The following is a 19028-nucleotide window of genomic DNA, read 5'->3' as shown; positions in this document are numbered from 1 at the left end:
TTTCGGACACCCTACGGGCACTACGAGTACCGCGTCATGCCGTTCGGGTTGACCAACGCACCAGCGACATTTCAAGCCGCTATCGACCACGCAATTCGACATTGCCTCGATAAATTTGCAGTCTGTTACTTGGATGACATTCTCATCTACTCCAAAACACTCGAAGAACACAAGAGACACGTGCGGCAGGTGCTGGACGCACTGCACGAGCACAAATTGTCAGTCAACAAGGACAAGAGCGAGTTTCATGTCAAGAAAACAGTGTTTCTGGGTTACGAAATCTCCCCGGGATGGGTCAAGATCGAACCCGAGAAACTGGAAGCTGTTAAGACGTGGCCGACACCGACGAACGCCACGGAGGTCAGAGGATTTATCGGATTCGCCAACTTCGTCAGAATGTTCATCAAGAATTTCGGCGACTTCGCGAGACCTCTGCACGAACTTACCAAAAAGGATGCCACATTCCAGTGGAAGCGGGAGCACGAGCAGGCTTTCCAGCGGATCCGCGATGCGATCATCGCCGACCCGGTGCTCATGCTGCCTGATCCAAGCACACCTTTCGAAGTCGAGGCTGATGCTTCGGACTTCGCGATCGGAGGACAACTTGGTCAGAGGGACAAGGACGGCAAGCTTCATCCAGTTGCGTTCTTCTCCAAGAAACTCGAAGGGCCAAGGCTTAACTACCCGATCCACGACAAGGAGCTTCTCGCAATCATTGAAGCATTCCAGGAATGGAGACCATACCTCAGCGGCACGACACACGAAGTCCAGGTGTACACGGACCACAAGAACTTACGGTACTTCACCACCACCAAGGTGCTGAACGGACGACAAACTCGGTGGGCAGAATTTCTGTCCGAATTCAACTTCACGATCCACTACAAGAAAGGCTCAGAAAACGCACGAGCGGATGCCTTGAGTAGGAGAGCGGATCACCACGACAACACGCCTGAAGCCTCACCACCATTGCTACATCAACAGACAGACGGATCGCTACGGCACGCTTCCCAACCGACTGAAGACTACGAGATCGCAGCACTTCAGCAGCAGTCGGAAGATCCCGAAGCCAGGCCTCTGCAGCCGTTTGTAGAATGTTGTGCGACCTTCAGAGAACAAAGATTGGAACAAGACTTCCAAGGAATCATCGCGGACGACGAACGCGATGCATGGCAAGAAGAGCCAGAATCCAAGATCGCGGGATTGCGACTTGAAGGAACGAGACTCTGGTACCACGACAAGGCCTATGTCAGGCTGGGTGACCAAAAGGAGCTCATTCGAAAGATCCACGAGTCGAGACTCGGAGGACACATGGGAATCAGCAAGACAATTGCGAAAGTCAAGCAGAACTACGACTTCCCAGGAATCAAGCAGACGGCAGAAGAGGTCCGGGCGGAATGCGACCTCTGCAAGCGGAGCAAGCCAGGACGACACAAGCCGTACGGGCTACTACAGCCATTGCCAGTTGCAGAACGACCATGGAGTTCGGTGACGATGGACTTCATCACCAAACTACCAGCCTCCAAGGACTCAGTAACGGGAGTAGAATACGACAGCATCCTCACGATGGTGGACAGACTCACCAAGTGGAGTTACTTCCTCCCTTACAAGGAGACATGGTCAGCAGAACAACTCGCAGATGTGATCTACCGCAACATCACCTCAGTCCACGGATGGCCGGAGGAATGGATCACGGACAGAGACACAAAGTTCGCATCAAAGTTTTGGCAAGCTTTGATGACGAAGCTGGGTACGAAGAGTAAGCTTTCGACCGCTTACCACCCACAAACGGACGGACAGACGGAACGACTCAACCAGGTTGTCGAACAATACCTACGGTTGTATGTCAACTTCCAGCAGGACGATTGGGTCGAGCTGCTGCCAACGGCACAACTCGCCTACAACACCACCGTCACGGAAACCACAAAGGTTACGCCATTCTTCGCGAATTACGGCTACGAAGCAGATTTGCGACAAGGGCCCGAAGTCTTGGTGCCCAGAGCAGCAGTCAAAGCCGACAAAATGAGCTCGCTGCACGCGATGCTCAAGGAAGAACTCGAATTCGTACGAACAAGGATGAAGAAGTTCTACGACAGAACCAGGCTCGAGGGACCTCGCCTGGAGGAGGGGGATAAAGTTTACCTCGTCTCTCGAAACCTTCGCACAAAACGACCAAGCAGGAAGCTCGACTTCCGCAAGATCGGACCGTTCAAGATCGACAAAAAGATTTCGGAGAACAATTACGCACTCGCGTTACCCTCGACAATGCGACTACGGACCAACGTTTTCCACATCTCACTTCTGGAACCAGCGCCCAAGAACGTACGACTCGGCAGGGACGTCGAGGCAGAAGATGAAGAGGAGGAATGGGACGTTGAGGAAGTCCTAGACTCACGCATCACGAAAGGACAGTTGGAATACTTGGTCAAATGGCTAGACTTTGGCCCAGAAGACAATTCATGGCAACCAGCTACGAATCTCAACTGCCCCGAGAAACTTCAGGAGTTCCACCAGAGGAACCCGGACCGACCAAAGGAAACCCCACGGACAGATCGACCCCGGCGAGGAAGGGGTCGTCCGAAGAAAAACTAGCACGATCAGCAGGGACCCAGGAATAAGGGGAGGCGGGACAGGGACGCACCCCTGGGCCCAGGAGGGATCGAAAGGAAAGGCACCAGCAGAACCCGACGAGGTCGGTTGCGCGACAGCGGCCTCTTGACGTTCCTGCTCTGCCAGAACTTCCCCCTCCTGCTCAAACATCGCCAGGGCCTTTTTGTCCAGGGCAAGGCGCTGGGCGCGGAGGCGCTCCGCCGTCGCTAAGGCAGCCACGAGCGCCTGATTCGCAGAACGAATCGCTTCGTTGGCCTCCGCCTCTTCGGCGTCCAGACGGCGTTTCCGCTCAACCAAAATACGGACCGCAGAATCGTCGTAACCAAAGGAATCGCACGACGCATTCCCAACACGAGAACAAGAGACGCAGGTATCGTCCCCGGGAGGGACACGACAATCAGGAATTTGCTTTTCTTTGCAACGGGTGCAGCGCACCATCTTAAGGGCCACAGCACTGAGAATGTCGGCCCGAGTACGACGGCGATCGGTGCTGGACTTCTGAAAACGATTCTTGCGCACACGGTTAGGGGGCATGATTGTCGATGACGGAAGGAAGAAGCGATGCACTTACCAAGAAATTTTAGGGCTGTTGGCTCTACTTCAAGGAAGTTGGCAAAGGGAACAAGTCGTCGGGGCGTCGACCTCAGGGGAGGGGCATCGTGTCACGGATATGGCCGCATGCAGCCGGCCGGCGGGGTATGATGGCAGTAACCCCGGACCAATCACCCGACGAGGCACTCAGCCAGTAAGAAGCGAGAGCCATGGTGCTCAATGTGCTCAGAGCCAAGACTCGTGAGCATAATGAGCAACAGGATTAGATAGTATATAGTCACTCGTTCTGGAGAGCTCTGGGAGTTCTCCAGTTAGCAATCACAACTACAGTTCGCTACAAGCTCGAGAGCCTACTGTTGAGACAAGTCTTTGTTGTGCACCCTTTGGCTGCACCGAACCTAAGCACCCTTGAGAGAATACCTTCGACCGATACTGAACCCTAACAGGACGGGTCCAGAGACAGGTTCGTCACAGTAGATAAGTTCCAACTTACTAGCTATAAAGTAGATCTTATTTACATTACTATATTCCAGAACTAACTAGATATCCTCAGTAATAATTCAGACATTATTATCAAGATTACTGTTAGTCCCAACCTATAGGAGGGCAACGTTGTTAGTATATCCGAAGTAGAGTCGGGGTTTAACCTATAGAAGCTCGGCCAGGTATAGAATATAGAGTATAAGGAACTAGGGGGAGCCCTACAATATCCTATAGGGAACTAGGAGAAGCTTAGTATAGGCTTTGTCTAGCCGAGCCTATATCGTATATTCGGATAGAAACAACTAAACCATCCGGAGGGTATTAATATACCAGCCCTAGAGTCTTATCTATATTAGGAACCTCCTAGGGAATAGGGCGTTAAAAGTACCCTATATATCCATCGTTATAAATATAGCAACCCCTCCCCTCGAAAGGGCCTACTCAACATTATATATAAGTATAGAGGCGAGGTTAGGTACCGACTATCTCGAGAGGGCTCCAATATATTGAGGACTAACGATCCCCGCCTATATAGCACCGAGGGTCATTCTTTTAGTTATAATCCTTTCAAGCCCTTTACCGAGGTATAAGATAAGTGTAATCGGCCGGTACAACTTTATATTAGAGTAGTCTAGCTTACCGGGTTTCGGAATAAGGGCTACCTCAGAGGCCCGCTATAGCCTAGGGTAGTATACTACTGCCAGACACTTATTAAAGAGGGCGGTAATAGTCGGATCTATAAGGTGCCAGGTTACTTTCATCAATTTGACAGAGGTACGATCGATACCCGGCGAGGTGCTCTTTACCCCGATCGTCCGGGCCGCTACCTCCTTAGGGGATACCGGACTACCGTAGGCTAGTAGGGGATTGGCCTCGATAGGGTCCCAATTTACCAGGGGATTATAATCGAGGTTATTAACTGTAGAGAAGCGTTCTGGCAGTAACCTAGTGTCACGGCGTGCACAAATGAACTTAGGACGAGCCTGAAGGTTGTACCCAATAACGAAAATACAACTAAAAGTAAAGAACTAAACTAAGTGCGGTTCCAGGGGAGAAACAGCGGCCTTTTATAGACGAGGGGACGGTCGGTTCCGGTCGGTCGCTGTTGCTGTTGCTTTCACAGGTTCCTGGATAGTTCCCAGATACAGAGCCCCTGTATCTAATCAACAAGGGACCTGTCTTGGTATTCAGTGAATGAAAGTGGATGCTTCAGAACCAAGCGTGCTGATTGGCGGATGTGTCGAGAGTGGATGCGCCAAAGGTGGATCCCCCGGTGCCGAGGGTGGGGCAGTGTATAAGTGGCTCATTACGTAACCAACCTTGTTGTGACTGCGCCGGGCCGTCACACCTAGCGATATACCTTGCCTTCTCTACTAGGTCGTTAATCTTACAATCGCCTATCCGAATCGGTAGGGCCCGCCGGTTAGAGGTTTGCTTATACTAGATAACTACTTTATAGAGGTCTATATTAGAGGATATATCGTTGAGCAGGTCTATCCAGTACTACCGTTTCGCCCTATAAACCGTTGCTAGAAAACGTTTCCTTTACTTACTTGCAGGGTCCCCTTCGGGGGGGGGGGAGCTGGGGGTTCCGGAGGTCCTGGGGGTCTAGGATCGAGTTCTATAATAGGCGCAGCGCCTGGGATTAAGGAATCCCGTCGTATTCTTCCATTCCGTCCAGGCCTCGTAGCATTCCTCGGTCTACTACGGGGCATCGTATCCCCGTCCATTCGATCGGCGCGCAGCGGTTATAAACGCGTCTTGCCAGGCGTCGTTAAAGGCCCCCACCCATACATCGATCGCGCAGGTGTCTCCGGGATTAATGTCTGCCGGGTCAGATAGGGTGCGGAGGGCGCAGGAAATCGCGCCAGTGAAGAGTGGGATGTTCGAGTCCGGGACCGTGTACGTAGGTCTCGGTGGGGGTCCGTCGCCTGTCCCCGCGAGGTGATGGGGGGCATGTTGCCGGATGGCGTGGTTGGTGTGAAGTGTGTCGATAATTGGGTAGCGTACCTCGGTTGTAGGCTTGTAGTTGATGGGATAACAAAATATTGCGAGTAGCCTGTTAATAATAGGTATTCTTTCGATTGTTTGTGGGCGTGGTGAATTCGCCAATCGGATCAACCCCCTACTCGTCGCGTTGATGTCGCGCACCAACAGGTTCAAGGTTGTTGCATATTAGGTACCCTTGTCTTCCAACAATAGGTAAAAGTTGGTTTCGGATACCCAGGCAGCCAGGCCCACTACAAGAACTGTCTATCAACGACTGACTGTCGGGTAATTTGTAAGTTGGTGCCCCGGCTTCCAAGTCACGACTCAGGGGTCAACCGACCACCCCAGCCATCCAACCAGTTTGACGACAGTACCTAACTAAGTACGCTACCGAGGATAAGTCACAAAGAAACAAGTCATATGGGGTCTAGCTTGTATTTCCTAGAAACGATTGTAGTAGTGGGAAACTCTACGAATGGGGACCAGCCCCTTTTCTCAAGCCAGGGGCGAGCGTGGACAATCGATGACCTTTAACTACCTACCTAAGCTAGGTACCTACCTATCTTAGGTACCTACCCGCCTTCAAATCCAACGCTACTCCACGTTCTCAACGTGTTATTCTCGTGCCGGGCAAACCCCGTCTCCCACCCAACTCTCACTCCCTGCCTAGGTGCTTATACCTGACCTTGTTAGGGACCAACTCTGTGTTCCTCAGCCATGTTGGGGGCCAAGAATGGCTGGAGACCTATCAGGTCAACCCGGTCCAGCCACAATCTTGGGCAAGCCACACCTGGCTGGCAACCTATATAATTACCAGCACGACTCCCCGACGCTGGTTCGAATTCTTCTCCTCGCAAACCCCTTCTTCCAGATTTACCCCCCTCCCCCAACTTCCCCGCTCCCAATCCCTGACCTCTTACTGTGCTTCTCACGCAATGGGTTACTTTGAGGAGTATGACCTGGACTCGCGCTTCAAGTCGGTATTTACCAGTTGGCATCCAGGGAAAGAGGACGGTTATTACCACATCGTTATAGACTGGGACCAGCGTCGCACCATCTCGGTCTACACCCCTGAGGGGCAACATGACGAGGAATTTATCTTTGAGGCCCTCGAGGAGTTCATGGACGATCTTCCACCATATATCGCCCGTATCGCCGTTTCGAATGACCTCGAACTACTCTCTACAGCCTCCGACCGCGATATGACCAAAATTCCCTTCTACCCTTCGCCGGCTGACTTTTCGCCTAAACTCCAGGTCCCCAAGGTTTACCGCTCGCAGATGACCGAGATCGAGAGACTTGGACTTCAAGTAGACCATACAACGTATGAACCCACCCCTGGCGAGACGAGGCATGTTGTCTTCAAGTACTACACCAACGAGGGCAATGTCTCCATGTTTTGGCGCGAAGTCAACTGTACTCTGAGGATTCCCAGCCATCCAAACATTGTTCCCTTGGACCGCCTTGTTATTGATTCGGTAACTGCGAGTGGCCCTGAAATGGTTGTTGGCTTTACAACCCCCTTTATCGCAGGAGGCACCATTGCGGATAACGTGAGCCGTATCTTCAGACTCGAGCATCTTAGGCAACTCACAACGGTTCGTCGACCTAAATTACGCACCTGAAAGACGTGCTACTTGCCAACAGCTATTAACGTCTTCTGCAGGCCATTGACTACCTCAACCTCAGCCTGGGAGTCGCTCACGGTGACATTTCTATATGGAACCTCCTGATCGACCCGGAGACCGACCGTCTTAAGCTCTTCGATTTCAATCTGTGTGCTAAGTTTGGCCATGAGGAGAATCGAAACGACGTCAAGCTCGCCATCATCACCGTCTTTGAGATCATTACGCGTGACCATAGGTTTCGCGAGGAGGATTATTACGCCGACGAGCTCGCAGTCTCTACCGCACTTCAGATGGAGGACTGGGAGCAGCATCCCGACGTCCGACTCGAGGAGGGCGTCACCGTCTCCGAGTACCGACGCGTCCTTGACGATTGGGTTCAAAGTCGGAAGCAGGGAGGCAACAAGGAGCTCCAGGGCAGCGAGCAGGCGCCCGCGCCCGGGGCTATTGACTGGCCTCCAATGCCTGAGTTTTCGCCTGTAGATTGCTCAGGGACCATGCTGCGGCGTCCAGGGCAACCGCGCCGGGATATGATCAAGCGGGGCGAGCCTTTTATCAAATGGTGTGTATCGATACTCTGTGTCTCCTTCGGGTACCTATTGACCAATGCTTTTGCACAGGCAACGCCCACCGACCAGTCACCTTCCACTTCCAGCGGGCAAACGTCTCCTTGCCACCGGCGAGGTGGTTGATGACATACCTCAAGCCACGCCGTGACTTGCTGCTCAAGCACATTTCCAGCGGAGTCAGTGACTGTGCCGTGTAACGGGGGGGAAGGGGTTGTCTTGGAGGGGGGGGGAGAGTTCAGCGCCTCGAGCAGCTTAATAAGTATCTAGTCTTGCAGATAGTGGGCGAGGTCCAGGACCTCACTCGAAAGTGCGTTGGTATCTTGGATTAATTCGAGTCTAGAAACGGCTACCCTGCGCATTCTCTGTTGCGGATCTCAAGAGTCCAAACAGAAACCGGCCCCCATCGACAAATTTTCCAGAACAAATGCTAGATACAAATACATCATCCCTACCTCCCACTCCAACCCCCCCACCCCTCCTCCTCCCCCCCTTTTTCAGAATTCACAACCTCACCTCCCGCCTCACCCCCTCACGCCTCCTCCCTCCACCTCCCCCGCCCCATCTCCTTCCGCCCCCATCCCCACCCCCCTCACTCTCCCACCCCTCCCTGACTCCCCTTTTCCTTTCCCTACTCCCCTCCCAGCTCCCCCCACTCGACCGCGGCCTCCCACCCCCCACCACCCGCTCAACACCCAACCCCCTAATCCCCATATACTCCCCCCTCGTCCTCACCGCCCCCGCCCCCCGCACAGCCATATCTACACACAACGCTCCGTCACCCACATAATTATCCCTCACTAAGCCCAGTAGCGTGCGAGACCGCCCGGGGCTCGTCAGGAGCAGTTTGAATGTCGGGCCGTTGCGGCCGTTTGTGTCAAGCCAGAGGTCGGTGGCGAGGCGGTGGAGGAGGTGGGTGGTTTGGGCGTGCCAGTTTTGGTTGTCAGTGGTGGTGGTGGTTTCGTAGTGGGAGATGCCGTCGATGATGGTGTGGAGGGTGAAGTGGGGGGCGAGTTGGTGGGTGAGGGTGGTGAAAATTGTGAGGAGGGTGTCGAGGTGGTGGGTTTGTTGAACTTGGGGGTTCGGGCCGGGGGTTGCCTTAGGGTGGGAATGGGGTTTGTGCTGGGGATCGGGCTTGTAGGTGCCGGTTGTGTAGTCGTAGTCGGAGTCTGAGTCGCTGTGGGAGTCGGAGTCGGAGTCGGAGTCGGACTTGGAGCTGAGGTCGCTATGGGAGTCCTCGGTGTCGTCGTGGCGGCGGCGTTTCTTGTCACGGCCGAAGGGCGACACTTGGAGACCATGGGAGCCACCGGCAGTGAAGTCGGAGCTGGAACTGGTGGGGCTGTGCCTGAGGACTTCTGGCCATAGAGTGGCCGATTCAGCCAGGAACGAGAGATCGGGGTGGCGCTCGTAGCGCACGCGACCCTTGGAGTCCCGGCTCGGGTTCCACGGTAGGTCGCGGGCGATGAGCAGCTGGCTGATCAGACTGCGCATCATCCCACAGGGTCCCGGGAGCAGCCCGGACGGCAATATGTGCTCACCGCACGCGAAGAATAGCACGACAGCCTCGGCCGGCTCCATCCCAGGATTGGGGGAGGCGGTTTTGGCGGCCAGCCCTACCGCGATCGAGGCGCAGAGCACCGTCATCGGCGAGACCCTGCCCCTGCTCTGATCTCGACAGGCGCCGTCCACAATCATGAGCTCTGACTCCGGCGAAGACATCCAGATCCCTAGCTCCTTGCTCTCCATAATGTGGTATGCGTTCCTCAAGGCTTTGGGTAAAAACAAGGTTTGCATGCGCATCAGACGGTCCCTGTCGTTGTGGAAGACCAGGTGCTCGTCGTCTGTGCCGATAACCTCGAGCAGGCGGTCTATGTCGACATCATGGAGACGCTTGCCTGCCGGTTGAAACTGCTTTAACTGCCTTCGGGAGCCTGGGAACTCGCGCCGGCGATGCTTGAGTGCTCGTCCATCTGCTCCCTGGCCCGGGGCTAAAGACAAACTTTCGAGCTTTCTCTTCCTTTCGAATTCCATGACAAACCGGAATAGTACATTGACGAAGGAGCGAAAATCTTCCGACATACGGTCTTGGCGTGACTTTATATCATTCACCTTTTTGTTGACCATGTCGAGCTTGCCGCTGACCTCTGTACCCTTGGACTTGACCATGTCCCTGATGAGCTGGACGTTGACTTGTAGGTCGGCCACCCCTTCGACCGTCACCTCCACTCCTTCGTGGTTAAGCATGGTAGCGCAATCTTCGAGCTTGGAGACAGCGTCTGTTATTGGGGCGATCAAGTCTTCCACCTCTTGGACGGTGTCCCCGACCAAGTCCTTAGCTACCCTGACAACCTTGTCTGTGGCTCGCTTCCAGCGTCTCCGTCGGTCTGCACTGGCGTCAGCATCCTTTTTGCGAGTGCACGAGCACCCCATGGGAGGAGGACTCACCCGATTGGCCACCAGAGGTCCGGTTTCGTCGTAGGAGAATGTCGATGAGCAAAGGTATGGAGTCGAAGAGTGCATTGTGAAGGTTCTCTACCTTGCTTGCAACCTCAGGCTTGCCAGAGTGGATTATGGTTAAAGTGTAGCCCTTTGCGATCATCTCCGGGATTTCGGAGAAGCAGGTAAATATTCGCTGGCATGCGTCCGACCTCCTCTTGACCGCCTGTCGGAGAGGTCAGCCGAGTCATTGACTTCCTCGCTGCGTTGTCTAGGACCCTGATACGGTTCATTGAGGGGGACGACTTACATGGAAGATCACCGTCAAGGCACCCTTCAACAGGCCTAGTCCGTTGTCCGTAGGAATGGCTTCGAGCAGGGGGAGGATGTTGCGTTCGATGCCACCCCCATGGCCCCAAAACTTGCTTTTACCCTCCTACTCTTCCTTGGCCTCATCCATTTTATCCAGGACGTTTTCCCACGTGCAGGATTCTGGGTTGACGCCGATGGAATCTTCGCGCACGTAACATTTGATGGCATTCTGTGTCGCTCTAGAGCGGGTAGCGTCACGTCAGCCATTTTCTAAGCTGTTAATCTGGCAAGGACTAGTTGCCTTACTGCTGGCCACGCCCGTAAACGAGCTCAGAACTCTGTTTGTCGTATAGGAAGCTCGTGGTGGCCACCTCGCGCGAATAGACCGTTCCATTGGTCTCGAAATACGTCCGGAACAACTCAATATTTGTTTCATCGTTAAGTTGCTCCACTAAGGTCTGCGGAAGGTTTTGTTCCAGATCCATGGTATCGTTATTGCGCCGGCGGCGGTCCTTGCTTTTTGGAGAGTAAATGTGACCATGTATGAGGAAGATGAAAGCCCCTCGTCCTCACTTGTTCGACTAGGGGGCTTCCGGAAAGTTGACTGAGGGTCCGGCTATGGGAAAATCTCAGTCTAGGTCTCAAAGTGGGAGAGCAGAAGCAGCAGGGGATGTGGAAACCTGGGAGAGCAGGAGGACCAAGAGAGCTGAAGCTGCAAGCCGTCCTCCAGGTTACCATTCATTGATCACTTGACGGGGTATCCGAGAAATGCAAGTTTGGCCGAATCAAGAGGCGGGAACATGGGGTAACCCCTGATGAAATGGGAGCTGCATGGCAGGCCGATCACTCCTTCTCCCAGTCTCGTCTCGGCTTCCTGCATGGCTGAATGTACATATTGATTCAATGTTCTTTTCCGACTTTGGGAAACGGGTCGATGGGCCCTCAGCTAGGGAGGTTATAATCATCAATTTTGAATTAGCTACTAGCGACAGAAGCATAGAAAGTACATGGGAGGTCACGCTCCATCCATCTACAGTTTCGGTATCAGGATTCTGAGTCCATGGTGAATATCATGGGCTGGAAATCCGCGTTCTCCCTCATCTCGACGATCGGTCTTGAACCGGACATGCCACGTCAGCGTCCGCAGCCCATACTCGTGGGGTCAAGGAAGGGACAGCTCAAACCCGAGGCCGTGGCGTGGGGTGTGGTTACGTCCTTATGCTTCTGCGGCTCTGCCCCCACACATCAACACTGTGGCGGCGCCCTTGTATTCTGACTGGACATCAATGAGCCAATTCCTGCATTCATTGCCTGTCGTGAAACCCCACGCAAAATGAGTGATGCGAATACATTCCGAGGGAAGGCCAGGCTATGGCTTGGCCAGGTTGCGAGCAACGTAAAAGCCACGCCGTCTCCGATCTTCCTAGTCCCAACCCAGAGTCGCCATCCCGTCTCTCGCCAGCACCGTTTCAACCTCTATTCCTTGCCCCTCTTGACTCTTAAACGAAATAAGCACCACCTGGATACTGAGGGGTCTCACTACCCTTTGGTGTGCCAGACGATACGCGGATGTGACTCTGGAAGAGGGTCATGGCTTGTGTGTCTTCTGCCAGAGAAAGCGCTCTCTCTCGCGTCGATCGTCGCCAGACACCAAACCTAAGCAGCAAAAGCGGCACTGTGCCTCCTCCGTCCGCAGTCAGCATGGCTTCTAAGGCAGAGGCGACCCCGAAGCATGGCTCTCCGGACTTAACCAAACCCGCGGCACCGTATCCTGACCCTGAGCCCAGTGAGCCACCCAAACCCCACAAGACTGAGGAACCCAAGTCAGCGGTGCGAGCGGTAAAGCCGGGAGAGGACGCCAGTTTCTATCTCCGCACGGAACCTAAGGTAGTCAAGTGCACCTGGGAACGGTTCAAAAACCGGTTCCAAAATGCGGACAAGACAGGCTTTGAGATCGCCACCATCGAGCTCCTGATGACGAGTGAGACTCTCGACGAAGATATAGAGGCGGAGCGTCTGAGACGCATGGACAAGGAAAGGAGGGAGAAGCACCTGAACGGACACAGACGCCCCACGCAGCCCAGGCATGCCGCGACGTGGACGACCGGGCTTGAGTTTGAACGCATCCGGATCAACTCCTCCATCGTCAATACATACCTTGCTCGCGTCAGCGGTAACAGCTCGTGGCCCCTCAAACCCCACACCTTCCTGATTCCATTTGCCTTCCTGATCCATAACCAGGACATGATGCGGGCAGAATTGAAGAAGCTAAAGGTCAGATTCGGCGTCCCACATTCCCACCACAGGGAGGCGACAGTCCAGCCACGCGAGATTGGGCCACCTACCAAGGAGAAGGCTTTAGAGGAGGCAATGGTGTCCAGCGATGCATATCAGCAGATGAAGTGCTACGTCGAGTTTGTTGATACTACTCTGATAAAGCACTACAACCAGTTCGACGAAGCCAACCACAACAAGCCCAAGAATATCAGATTCGACGATCTCTGGTGTCTCTTTCGCTACGGCGAGCTTCTCTGTCGGCCAAACAACTCGTCTGCAGTGCGCAGGCAGGACCGTGCAGCCATTTTCAGTCCTTACTTCAACGGACGGGATGGCCTCCGAACCGCACACCAGGGACCGTCGGGAGGCGCTTCTGCGTCGGTTGACACGCACACTGTCATCCGCGCCAAGGGGATCAGCATATCCAACTACAAGTGGGATGTCAGCCTCAGCGACGATCCCGACGAGAACGACTACCGGAGAACGTTGTTGAGGGAGCCCGTCGGAGTGGAGGGCTTCTATCTAGACTACGACGGGACCAAATTTGCCCCGGTCAGCACCTACATCGAGATCGAGTTCTTCCGCGGCGAGATGGAAATCCACAAACTGCCTGTCTTCCCGACTCGGTTCCTCCAAAACGAAGAGAGCCTGTTTATGCAACTCCGTGACAGGGGCCAGCAGTTCCGCGACCTCGTCACCAAGGCCCGCGGCGGTCGGGACGCCTTCTTCGCTCACGACGGCTGGTCGAGGACCACGACCCCTCTAGGGAAGCCCATCACAATGACACGCCAGGCGGTCAGCTCGTCGTGGCTGCACGACACCTTCCGCGAGACCATACGCGATGCCATGGGTGTCGGCCCGGCGGCCGAAATCCAGCCCGAGTACATCTCGAGCAACATCATCGTGGATTTTCAGGAAGCTTACCAGACCATTCCCGCCTGGCGACCCGACTTTGACACTTCCAAGTCCCGCGTCGATACTATGCCCGACGTCCTGTTCGATAGCTTCTCCATCATGTGCTGGGCCGATGAGAGCCGGGAGGAGGAAGTCACCGCAAGAGTGCGCGAGTTGGTTGTTGCCGACGACCGCGTGGCGAGCGTCCTGTGGAACAACCTGGTACAGACTGATCCGTTTAGCAGCAGCGATCCTAACGATGACACAGCGGCGGAAAAGCAGATATTTGAGGACCGTGATCTTGTCCTGCTTCCCTCAAGGGTCATGGCCTACTCATTGCGCGACAGGTAAGAACGGAGACCGCTTGAATAACCGCGAGAGAGACTGCTAAAGAAAAGGAACTGATAAGGAAATTCTTCAACGCCGACGTGTCCTCCATACGAGAAATCACCTGGCCACCGGAGGATACGAGCCCATTCAACCTGCTCAAAATCAACCAAAAACACAAGGACATGATCCTCGCCATCGTTCACGAACACTTCGACAAGAAGACGTTGGCCGCGCAGCTGCAGCAGCTCGCCGCATCCCACGGCAACAAAGGGGGCGGCGGCGGTGACCTTGAACTGACTCTGCCAGACCAGGACTTCATCAGGGGCAAGGGCCAAGGCCTGGTGATTCTGCTGCACGGCGCGCCGGGGGTGGGTAAGACCGCCACAGCCGAGGCTGTCGCCCTCTCACGCCGGCGGCCGCTGTTTCTGATCACTTGTGGTGATCTCGGGACCACCCCTGAAACTGTCGAGGGAGGACTGAAGCAGATCTTCCGCCTGGCTAGCCTGTGGGATTGGTATGCATTTTCTTACCCCTCTCCATTACATTTACGTTCTATTTGATTTCTAGCGTTTCGCGACAAGCGTCGGGATGGTATGGCTTACACGAGAACTAAACAGCATCTTACTCTTGGACGAAGCGGACATCTTCCTGTCCCAGCGAGAGAGAGGCGACGAGAGCATCACTCGCAACGCTATGGTACGTTTCCCCCTTTCCCACTTTGGTTTATTCCTAAAAAGTGTTTTAAAAATGGTGACAACGCTGACTTTGAATTCAATGTTCTAGGTGTCAAGTACGTTGGCTTCACCCGTGACCGCCGCTGGATGTTGACTACTTCTACTTACTAACAATGATGTTAATAGTCTTCCTCAGAACACTCGAGTACTACCCAGGGATCCTGTTCCTGACAACAAACCGCCCCGGGGTGCTCGATGAGGCAGTCAAGTCGCGGGTGCATGTCAGCCTAAACTACCCGGCCTTCACCCTAGATCAGACGCTCGAGCTGTTCAAAATGAACATCGGGCGGCTCGAGGACATCGAGAAGGCGCGGGTCAAGGCGCGGCGGGCGAGCAAGGGGTCCGCCAACCGGATGATGACGATCCGCAAAGACGAGATCCTAAGGTTTGCCAGGAAGCACTACGACGGCGAAAAGTCGCTACGGTGGAACGGACGGCAGATCCGCAACGCCTTCCAGATCGCCGCGTCGCTAGCACACTTCCAGCAGCGGGAGCGGGCCCCGGAGGAGACCGACGGCAACGGATCCTCCCGCCATCGATCGGACCGGGCCCGGGACGCGCCCCCCTACATTGGCAAGAAGCACTTCAAGCAGGTCGCCGAGGCCACGGCCGAGTTCGACCGGATGCGGCGGGAGCTGCACGACATGTCGGACAGCGAGCTGGCCTACAGGCGCGTCGAGCGCGCAAAGGGCCCCGACCCCAAACCGGACGACCCGTACCACCACGGCAGCAGCAGCAACCGGCCCAGGCGGGGGGCCCGCGCCCATCGCGATGACGGGAGCCGGCACCATCGGAGCGCACGGTCGGGCTATTATGACGATGACGACGACGACGGGTACTACGGCAACGGGGTGTGGCCCGATGAGCGCACCTCCAGACGCGGCGGCGGAAGAAGAGGGTACGCGGAGGACGGGTTCGCCGACCCGCCCCTGCCGCGGCGCGACAGGCATCGGGACGGGTCGCCGCCGTACGAGCATGACCGCTACAACGACCCCCGTGACCGCCATGCCGACCGGGCTTTGTCTGCTTCCGAGTCACCCTCTGGGTCGAGGTCGAGGGCGGGTTCTAGGTCGAGCTCCCGCTCGAGCTCTCCACCGGAGGCAGAGGCGCGACACCATGCTCGTGATGGGAATACAAAGAAGCGAGAGTCGACGAAGACTTCGGGTGGCCGGGACTCGGGGCGGAGGGAGGGAGGGAAATCGGGCCCGGGTGGGGAGGTGGACAAGTACGGACGACGTCGGGCGGAATAGCAATACGACACTAGCGTATACGGTTGAAGGCTTGTTAACAGGCGGCCTTTTCTACTTGGTGCTTTAGGTTCGCGCTACGGCGTTTACTATTTATTAGGTAAGTACATGTACCTACATATAGGTACCTAGGCAATACACCTAGGTACGTACTATGATGGTCTAAATCTCACAACAAAAACGGCACTTACAACACCGCGGTGGCTTTTTGGCGCGGGATAATCTGGAAATACATATATATCATAACCTACGCGTGGTGTACCCGGGCAGTCTTTCCGCACTGTCCAAAACGCTGGACCTGACTGTGTTTTGGTCAGACAGCTTCCACCTCAAGCGTTCACGCTCTGCCCATACGCACCTCTCCTCGAACCAGTAAATCATACGAATGTGCTACTCTTGAGTAACCATTCGAGATGTGCCCTCGTCTTTTTGCCCTCCGCCGTTTGGCAGTGCCTCATTTGCCTCTTCAAATCCTGCCTTCACTGCGAGAAGTTCCCTAATAAACGAGATATAACTACCTAGGTAGTTGGGGTAAGGCGAGCTTTCTACTTGAGTTCATCTTGGTCGATCTCCCGTCGATCTCCCTACCTTTGATCGATGCCTACCTCAGCTCCTCTCCCCGGTCACTCCCTTTTACCGTTCAGATCTCCTCCCATTTTTACCCTTCCTGTTCCGTTTTTGGAATGCGAGCCAGGCTGTCAGTGAGCGTGTTCATCAGCTCCACTAACCAAGTCATGGCGTGTCTCAAACTTCAGCTGGCTCCAGGCAGCGGTGAGCGTGGAGGCTGTTGGATCCCTTTGCGCTGATGGCAAGGATCTCCGCCGATCACCCTTGTCGGGGATAGACGCGCTCGACACGCGACGCTCTCAGTCTCTGCCCACAGGCATCGTGTGATTCGTGTCAATGGTGGCGGGCGATCACAAGATTGCGGCCACTGGCACGGCCGAAATTGTGACAGGCCATGCATCAGAGAATGCTATATTATTCAGACAAACAGTCTCCCATAGGTTGTCTCCTTCCTCTTTCCTCAGCATCCGCCATTCACCCAGACTCGCCTACCTTGTTCAGAATACCAAACCTCCCCAAGCCGCCCATCACCCGCTTCATTCACCATGCAGCTTTCATCTCTTTTCCTGTCGGCCACAGCAGCCCTGCTTGCTCAGGTTGTCTCGGCTGAGTATTACCAACTCGAATCAGGCGATGCGCTGCTGCAACAGTTTGGTCCCGCCAAAGAGCATATCCAGTCGAAAAATGTCGTGTTCGACGCCATCGGCCCGGAGGCCATCATTAGCTTGAACGAGGAGGGCGAGATTGGAAACGGATTTGTATTGCGGACAGTTGGCTCGGGCAAGTGGGCTTTGGTGGCAGCCGCCAGTCCCGACCGGGTAATTTTCTTTCATGCCTACAATGGCAGTGTATTTGATTTCGCTAACCATTTCAAACAGGATGATATCACAGGGCCATTTGCTGTCGAGACCGTTGACGGTGTCGATGATCAGTTCGTCTACAAGGGGGGCCAGGAAGGCACGTACGAGTGGGTTGTCTGTGGTGAAGAGGGCCAACTCAAGATTCATCTGGCCGCAACAGAGGTTGACACCGGATGCCTCAAAGACATCCAACTCACTGCTGTCGGGATTTAAGATGTGAGAATGGGTGGGTAATCAGGGGGGTAATTCGCACCTCATCAGCCAAGGAACACAATCCTCTCACTGTCAGGTCACGGTAGCCAAGATACCTATGTACCTAAGTATGGGCCTCGGTACCTACCTAATGAGTTAATCGTGAACGCATGGCTGGAGCAAGGAAACATATAATTAGGCCGGTACTGCACCATGGTCTTAACCACACAAGAAACGCCACTTACACGACCACAGTACTTCAGTACACTAACTTAACGTTCTCACATCTTCTTAATGCCTGCGCGTACTGTACCTACCCAGCCTTTCTGCACTGCCCAAAACGCCGTGTCGCCGACTCCGTTCCGGTCCGTCAACTTCCATTCCTCACGCGTTCACGCTCCTTGTATGTACATACATACAGAGTTATATCCCGGCCGATCTTCGTCGATCCCGTGTAGATCTTCCGATCTTTGATCTGTACGGAATACAGACCCGCATACCTCAGCTCCTCAGCTGGCTTCAACGAGCGGTGAGCGTGGAAGCTGCTGCACTTTTGCGCTGATGGTAAGGATTTCCGCCGACTACCCTTGTTGGGAATAGACGCGCTCCGGCCTCTGCCAACATCGGTGGCCCGGGCCAAAACACGACGGTCCAGGTGCCAGATAATGCTATAAGATAGCTCCCCGATGCCAGCATCTCTCGCTGTGCTCTCCTCAGCATCTGCCATCCACCCAGAGTCGTCTGTCTACCTTGGTCAGCCATACCAAATCGCCCCAAGCAGTCAGTCCATCGCCCGCCTCATCCCGTCACCATGCAGCTTTCATCTCTTTTCCTAGCGGCCACAGCGGCCCTGCTTGCTCGGGCTGCCCCGGGTGATTACCGACTCACATCGAAGAATGAGACGCTGAGCAAGTATTCTTACGCCGGGGTTAAGCTCCACGACGAGTCGGGATACGTCGTGTTCTCCGACTCCAGGAACATGACCGAGAACGCCATCGTTCGCCTGGATGAGAATGGCGACATTGGAAGCAAGTTCACATTGCGGATAGTGGGACCGGCCATATGGGCTTTGCTGTCAACCGTCGTCACTTCCGTTGAAGTACATCCCCCCATTGCTAAAATGCCGATATATTTCATTTCGCTAACCATTTCGCAAATAGCATGCCGATATTACAAAGCCATTTGCTGTGGAGAGTGTTGACGGTGTCGATAATCAGTTCGTCTACGCGGGGCCTGGGGAGTTCGAGTGGGTTGCCTGTCTGGTAGGGGGTGAATACCGGGTTCATTTGGCCGAAAAGTCGTATGAAACTGGATGCACCAAGGACATCGGCCTCACTGCTGTGCCTGCCTGAAAATA

General features: G+C 54.7%; 5 protein-coding genes across 5 annotated transcripts; 4 read left to right on the top strand and 1 right to left on the bottom strand.

Moving 5' to 3' along the window:
- Window positions 1-6396: 6396 nt before the first annotated feature.
- Window positions 6397-8024, top strand: B0H64DRAFT_406756 (uncharacterized protein). Its single transcript, XM_062804527.1, has 3 exons — window positions 6397-7229; window positions 7298-7818; window positions 7877-8024. Exons 1-3 carry the CDS (start codon window positions 6567-6569, stop codon window positions 7971-7973), a joined length of 1281 nt encoding a protein of 426 aa, XP_062655993.1. The 5' UTR covers window positions 6397-6566; the 3' UTR covers window positions 7974-8024.
- Window positions 8025-8326: 302 nt separating this feature from the next.
- B0H64DRAFT_426553 (uncharacterized protein) lies at window positions 8327-11055 on the bottom strand (the record flags this gene model as incomplete). The annotated part of the gene is made up of 6 exons (XM_062805741.1): window positions 8327-8373; window positions 8458-10206; window positions 10268-10484; window positions 10569-10694; window positions 10731-10809; window positions 10877-11055. The coding sequence occupies 6 exons, from the start codon at window positions 11053-11055 to the stop codon at window positions 8327-8329; spliced, it is 2397 nt and encodes a 798-aa protein (XP_062655992.1).
- Window positions 11056-12239: 1184 nt separating this feature from the next.
- On the top strand, window positions 12240-16055 carry B0H64DRAFT_435213 (uncharacterized protein; the record flags this gene model as incomplete). The annotated part of the gene is made up of 5 exons (XM_062806129.1): window positions 12240-14088; window positions 14151-14585; window positions 14689-14767; window positions 14855-14861; window positions 14932-16055. The coding sequence occupies exons 1-5, from the start codon at window positions 12272-12274 to the stop codon at window positions 16053-16055; spliced, it is 3462 nt and encodes a 1153-aa protein (XP_062655991.1). The 5' UTR covers window positions 12240-12271.
- Window positions 16056-16889: 834 nt separating this feature from the next.
- On the top strand, window positions 16890-17815 carry B0H64DRAFT_477605 (uncharacterized protein). The gene is made up of 2 exons (XM_062808212.1): window positions 16890-17437; window positions 17498-17815. The coding sequence occupies exons 1-2, from the start codon at window positions 17165-17167 to the stop codon at window positions 17690-17692; spliced, it is 468 nt and encodes a 155-aa protein (XP_062655990.1). The 5' UTR covers window positions 16890-17164; the 3' UTR covers window positions 17693-17815.
- A 667-nt stretch (window positions 17816-18482) lies between these two features.
- On the top strand, window positions 18483-19023 carry B0H64DRAFT_445400 (uncharacterized protein; the record flags this gene model as incomplete). Its single annotated transcript, XM_062806848.1, has 2 exons — window positions 18483-18770; window positions 18832-19023. The coding sequence occupies 2 exons, from the start codon at window positions 18483-18485 to the stop codon at window positions 19021-19023; spliced, it is 480 nt and encodes a 159-aa protein (XP_062655989.1).
- Between the last annotated feature and the right edge of the window lie 5 nt (window positions 19024-19028).

Source organism: Chaetomium fimeti (genome assembly GCF_033439085.1).
Source record: "Chaetomium fimeti strain CBS 168.71 chromosome Unknown B0H64scaffold_7, whole genome shotgun sequence".
NCBI classification, from domain to species: domain Eukaryota; kingdom Fungi; phylum Ascomycota; class Sordariomycetes; order Sordariales; family Chaetomiaceae; genus Chaetomium; species Chaetomium fimeti.
Note: the sequence above shows the minus strand (reverse complement) of the source record. Positions and strands in the feature narration are given on the sequence as shown.